This window comes from Echinops telfairi, unplaced genomic scaffold, assembly GCF_000313985.2.
Source record: "Echinops telfairi isolate 266 unplaced genomic scaffold, ASM31398v2 ScPeMD7_1713;HRSCAF=2227, whole genome shotgun sequence".
NCBI lineage: Eukaryota > Metazoa > Chordata > Mammalia > Afrosoricida > Tenrecidae > Echinops > Echinops telfairi.
Genome location: NW_022105611.1, coordinates 15,935,631 through 15,942,140, shown reverse-complemented (window position 1 = coordinate 15,942,140; position 6,510 = coordinate 15,935,631). Strand labels below are relative to the sequence as shown.

The 6,510-nt window shown below is 44.9% G+C and overlaps 1 protein-coding gene across 1 annotated transcript in view; it reads right to left on the bottom strand.

Moving 5' to 3' along the window:
- The window catches only part of INTS4 (integrator complex subunit 4), a 108,765-nt gene extending 103,121 nt beyond the window's left edge, over positions 1 to 5,644 (bottom strand). The window contains exons 1-2 of the mRNA XM_004708938.2: positions 5,567 to 5,644; positions 421 to 612 (exon numbers count right to left, since the gene is read on the bottom strand). Of these exons, the coding sequence (XP_004708995.1) occupies positions 421 to 612; positions 5,567 to 5,620 (246 nt within the window). The 5' untranslated portion in view covers positions 5,621 to 5,644. The remainder of the gene's footprint in view (positions 1 to 420; positions 613 to 5,566) is intronic.
- Positions 5,645 to 6,510: the final 866 nt, after the last annotated feature.

The window sequence follows — 6,510 nt, the reverse complement described above, 5'->3', positions numbered from 1 at the left end:
TGTCACAAGAGCTACTAAGTGCCCCCAATAAAATGATTTATTAAAATAAAATTTTAAAAGAATTGAAAAAAGTTGAAAATGGTTTCTTCTGCTGCTTTAGAATACAGTGAAGGGCCAAGGCAAGGCAGTAACATAGAGATAGTGACAAGGGGACCGCATTCCAGGGACGCTCCTGGCTAAGGAAGGGTCACGTCAGGGCCGGTGCCTCCACTGCACTCAGTGCGCACTATGCTCACAGTCCCCAGGAGCAAGCACTCTGCCCCAGCTCTTTTCACCTCTAAAATCAGAGCGCCTAGCCCCTAGAAGACACGAAGTAAATGCTGGCTGAATGAACACGTTATTTACGTTCCAGCATCAATCCATGCTACATTGCACTACACCTCCTAAGGACACCCCCACAGGTCCTCAAGCTCTCCTCACCTTATAATAATGTTCCAAGAGAATCCTGGCCACGCCCTCCACACTTTCTGCTTCGACGGGCTTTCTGGCAAATTGGAGTAGGTACTGCAAAGCATCTGCTGGGGAAGTCGCTTTACACAGATCGATGTGGAGGGCTGCAGATTTACTTGGCTTTGTTAGTCGGAGTTTCTTCGTTGTAAGTTCTTCTTGTTGCTGTGAAGGGGTGGGGAAGGTAAGGCATGAAGACTTAACTGAAAACAGTTGGCAATTATAATCATGCCATTGATGAAAATTACTTTCCTTATTACCAAATCATATATTTCACTAATAGACCCAGCCTTAGGAAAAAGACAAATAAGAGTACTGGATTGGAGATAAAGTTTAGTCCCAATTTTGCTTTTCACTAGCTCTTGCAACTCGGAGTAAGTCATTTAATTCCTCCAAGTGTCCGTTTCTGTCTATATAAAATAGATGCAACAACATTCTTGTTGTGCCTATTTTAGCGGACTGTTGTAACTTTGGGGTTAAGAGGCTACTTAAAGGCCCTCTTCACTGGAAAGACCAATCCTGAGTACAGTCTTGAAGGGTTTACTGATGCATTTGCCAGGACCGACTTTTCCTGCAAAATTAGAAGTGATGGGAGCTCCCTGCAACGTACACTGGAGGGAAAACATCTTCCCCTCACTCCGTATAATTCATTATCTTCCTCCCCCAGACCATTCTGCCTGCATGAGGATGATCACTGCAGCTAAATTATACCACCCGCCGTGCCTGGCAAATAGCCAATGAACACATATTTACTGAGAGCACAACTGATTTGGAGTTTAGAATTATCTTTGAGTTCTAACGCTGATGTCCTGTGTTCAATGAGTCACAAGTCTCGGTCATAGTTTCTGAAAAATAAAAATAAGATCTAGCAACAGTCTTTCTCACATGGGCTCCTCATCTTAACCATAAAACTCAACCCCAAACCACTAACATCAAGTTGATTCCAACTCATAGTGAAGCCACAGAACATAGGTTCCTAAATTTATTTGGCCTACTAGCTTTTCGGGAAAAAAAAAATTAGTCAATGCTCCCTAGCAATTAAAAACGTTTGTACTATAGCCCATAATTCAAACTAAAGTGTAGGTATCACTTGTCCAGCATCCCTCCCGGGGGTGGTGTAATCCATTTTGGGAAAAAAATGCCATAGAAGATAGAAAATTGAGTGACTGTTTTCTCCAATTTCCAAATAGAAGTGTTCTAGATGCACTTGTTACAGACAATGAGTGCCACTCCAGGGCTTACATCAAGCCCTGATAGGTAGATACAGTAAATCCTGCAAAAGCCAGAACCTATATAAGGCATAAACCTGTCAAGAAGGAAAACAAATTATTTTCCACTAAAAGTAAAACTGCACTGTCAAAGATAGAAAACTTTCGAGACTGGAAAAACAAGGCAGTCCAGATGAATTCTGAAATCTGGCTCCATCGGTTTCACTGTACATAATCCTCAAACTCATGGCCATCAAATCAATTGACTCTGAGTGACCCTACTGAACAGAAAAGAACTGTCCTTTTGGGTTTCTGAGAGCACCTTTCTCCCATAGAGCAGCTGGTGGATTCAAACTGTTGAACTTGTGATTAGCAGGCCAGCAGGGCTCCTCACTGTACATAATATGATCCTAAAACCTGATGGGGCAGTTCTCTCCTAGACAGTAACTATGCGGCAGAAATGACTCAGTGGTAATGGGTTTTGAAGATGAGAGAGAGGACTCTGGGGGCACAGAATTAAAGTACTTGGCAATTATATTCTTTCACTGTGAGTTGGAACTGATTTGATGGCAGTGGGCTTGGGTTAAGATAAGAAGAAAGGTTCGCCAAATGGTAAAATGCTGGGTTAACAATAGCCAAGAATCTGCTTCTGAAAGTTCAGAGCCTTGAAAATCCTATGGGGTATGGTTCTGCTCTGCTACATACCGGGTCACCATGAGTCAGAATAGTCGTGATGACAACTACTGTGCTGTTGCTATTTATGTGCTATCAAGGTGATTCCGAGTGAAAGCTGCTCTAGATGATACAGTGGAACCACCCCAGGTTGTCATCTTTCTGGGAGCAGATCACCAGAGTGGCTGGCAGGTACCAACCTGACCTTTCAGCAGCCAAAAGCATAACTACTGCACCCTCCTTTTGGTATGATAAATGTGGTAATCAACAAGTGTCCTTAACATCTAATAAATCAATCTAGTGTCCTGAGCAATCACCTCCCTAAAAATTCATGATGCTATAAAGAAGCTAGGATTATTCTAGATGGCACCATAAGCGCTTAGAAATCAAAGGTATCTGGACTCGATAGCCATTTACAATAGGGTAAGCCGCCTTCTTCTATAAAAGGGAATACCAAGACCTATATAACAGGGATATTGAGAGGTCTAAATTGTAAAGTATTGTATATGAGGCACACTAGTGGCACAGTGGTCAAGTGTTGGGCTGCGAACCAAAGGGTTCACAGTTCAAACCCACCAGCAACTGCTCAGGAAAATGTGTCACTTTGTTTCTGTAAATATTTAAAGCCTTGGAAAGTGTATGGGACAGTTCTACTCAGTCATATTGGGTCACTATGGGTCAGGATCAACTAGATGACATTGGGTTTGGCTTTGGTTATATTGTACATACGCATAATAAACACAAGATACATGTCATTTCTTTCTCTTCACAACAGAAACCCTAAGATCTCGTTACATCACTCTAAGATAACTATTCACGTATATGGAAAAAACAAAACTACTTCCTTTAAAACTCTTATCCATTCCCATCTTATTCAACACAAAGTCAGGACAAATTTTGGGGAAGATGTCTTTCCCTAAGAAATGTAAGGAAAAAAATGTAAGGAAATGGAAAAATTGCTATCAACTATCACTCAGCCATCAGAAGCACTGTAGTAAGCCAGGCTCTGGGGTCCATCCAGAATACAGAGGTGAACCCAAATGTTCTCTCTACCCCAAAGGAGTCCAGAATGGTGGAGTATAAATAACTTATATGGTAGTTACACTACTAAAAGAGTCCTGGTGGTGTAATGTTTACTCATCGGGCTGCTAACTAACCACAAGGTCAACAGTTCAAAACTACCAGTCACTCCATAGGAAAAATAAGAGACGTTCTACTCCCATAAAGAGTTCCAGTCTCAGAAACTCACCGGGGCAGTTCTACCCTGTCCTATACGGTAGCTATGAGTCGGCAGTGACTCATGGCACTGAGTTTAGTTTGTTCTTACAGTTCTAATGGAGCCTTGGTGTGTAACGGTTACATGTTGAGTTGCTAACTGCAAGGCCAGCCATTCGAAACCACCAACCACTTCTCGGGAGAAAGAAAGGGCTTTCTACTCCCATGAACAGTTCATATCTTGTAAACTCACAGGAGCAGTTCTACCCTTTCCTAGAAGGTCCCTAAGTCGGTATCGACTCAATGGCGGGGAGGTTGGTTTTTGGTTACAAGTACTGAGTAGTAAGTACAAATAGATAAATGTCATAGTGTTATATAAGCAGAAGAAAAGGTTTCAGGTGGGTGAAGAAAATAAAGGGAGGAATGACGTATTCATTGCAATAGAGCAAGTTTAAAAGTCTGGAGGTGTGCAAATACATGGCATGCTGTAGAAGGAGGTAAATAGTCTTGGGAAATGGCACAACACTGTTGGAAAGAAAGGAAACGACAAGCGATAAAGCAGGAGGGAGTAAGTATACTGTCTGATCACAAGGGAGTAAGAGGTTTGGTCTTACGAAAAGATGGAGCTACAAAAAAGAAAGGAAAAAACATTTGTCAATGCAATTCTCTCTCTGTATTTATAATCAGATCTGCTCCCTTGTCTCTTCCATTATTCTGTGATTCTAAAAGAGCAGATTGGGATATATACTGGACTTCTATGATGTATGCTAGACTGGTAGCCAAACACTTTTCTCAATTCCTTGTACATAATACTCACTCATCTACTTAATAAATCCTTGTTGAATGGATGAATGAAACATTCAAGTACCTGCTTCCTGGCAGATCACATAGGCCAGTGGTTCCCAACCTTTCTAATGCCTTGACCCTTTAATACAGTTCCTCATGTGTGGTGACCCCCCAACCATAAATTTATTTTTGTTGCTACTTCATAACTGTAATTTTGCTACTGTTATCAATCAGGTGACCCCTGTGAATGGGTCGTTTCACACACACACACACACACACACACACACACACACACAAAGGGGTCGCGACCCACAGGTTGAGAACCTGTGGTGAGGCCTTGCTACTCCACAAATCGAAGATCCTATGGCGGGTCTAAGATTCCACATCATTGGCTTGCTAGAAAGGATGACTCTTGTCTCTCCACCTCAACTAATCAAAGTGACATATTAAAGGGCTCCTCAGATAAGTTGCACAACGTGAAAGTCTGTAAAGCACATTCTAAGCAATGATTTAAGATCACCTAAATGGAGACATGTGGACCATCAATGGATGCTCGGGCAAAAGCTCGAGCCCCGCCCCGCTCCTTCACGCAACTTCAAGAAAGACACGGGCTCCATGAAAGAGGTCTACCTGCTTTGACATATGGGCTCAAGGGATCTCTATAAACCCTTGGACCAGCCTGGTGTTGTTCGTGTGTCGCGTCAAGCACATTCCCACTCACAGTGACCGGATAGGGCAGAGCAGCACTAACTCATGGGGTTTTCCAGGCTGAACTCTTTATGAGAACAGGCCTCCAGGTCTGAAGAGCTTTACACTCCGGAACTTCGCCTAGTCGACTTTGGGAGAAAGTTGGGAGTTGGGGCGGGTTGTCACGAACTGGCTTCGTGACACGAAGTGTCTTCATCCCACTCCGGATACCTCAATAACAACATATGTAAAATGAAGACAATAATGTAACCCACTTCAGTAGAGTTGCGTGAGAAAACAAAATGAGATAACGGAGGGGCCGTTGTTTCGTAAAAGGTAGCGTTAGTTATTTCTTCGAATAATCACAAAGAGCGCGTCAGACCACTCCTTCCCGTTATCAACAACAGCAGTGGCCGCAAACTCCCACGCCCACTAACGTGTAGTCTGCGAGAGCCTTCGCTAGCGTCGGCACCTGCTCTGGCGAAGAGCCTGGGCCCGAGCAACCGTGCCGGTCGCGGAACTATCCTGGAAACTTTCCTGCCCACGCTTACCTGGACCACCTTACTGAATTCCTCGTACACTCGTTTCTTCAGGTGCGCCGCCATGGTCGCTCGCCCGCGGGCCCTCGCGGCTTCCGTACTTCCCACGGGCGGCGCCTAGAGGATCCCGAGCGCTGGTCCCGGCGCGAGGAGCCGCCGCGATCCCACAAGCCAGTGGGGCACTGGGAAAGAGAGGCCGCTTCTCGCTGCTCTACTGCTCCGCAAAGGGGCGGTCGCTTCTGCCCGCCAGCGCCGCGTGCGCCCTGGAACGAGGTCGGCGGCGGAGCGCGAGGAGGCGGGGCCTCTGGCGGGCAGAGATGTGATTGAAAGGGAGGAAGAGCCAATGGGAACTTCCGGCGGCTTGGTGGTGGTCTGAGAGTGGCCGAGAGACTGGCAGGGAGCCGAGCAAACGGAGAGGGGACGTTTAAAGGGCAGAGGAGGGGCGATTCAGAGCTAGAAGCAAAACCTGGAGAAGTGTGAGGGATTTTAACTCGTGAACTAGAGAAAGGAGGCCGAGCCGACATTCCCATCATCCTATGATTTCCACTGTGTTTGCAGCTTGTCACTTCCCGGAACTCGAGTTTTTGCCGTGTGCCACCCATCTCATGGCCCAAAGCCCAAAACCAAACTGACTGCCATCGAGGCAATTCTGACTCATAGGCGACTCTGTAGGACAGGGTAGAACTGGCCCTGTTTCTGAGTGGAAAGCCACAGCTGGCTATTTTCTCTCTTTAGTTTTCTTTCTTTTTTTAAATCATTTTATTGGGGGTTCATACAACTCTTATCATAACCCATACATACATCAATTGTTTAAAGCACATTTGTACATTCGTTACCCTCATCATTCTCAAAACATTTGCTCTCCACTAAAGCATCTGATCCTCATTTTCCCCCTCCCTCCCCGCTCCCCCCTCCCTCACGAACCCTTGATAATTTATAAATTATTTTGTCATATC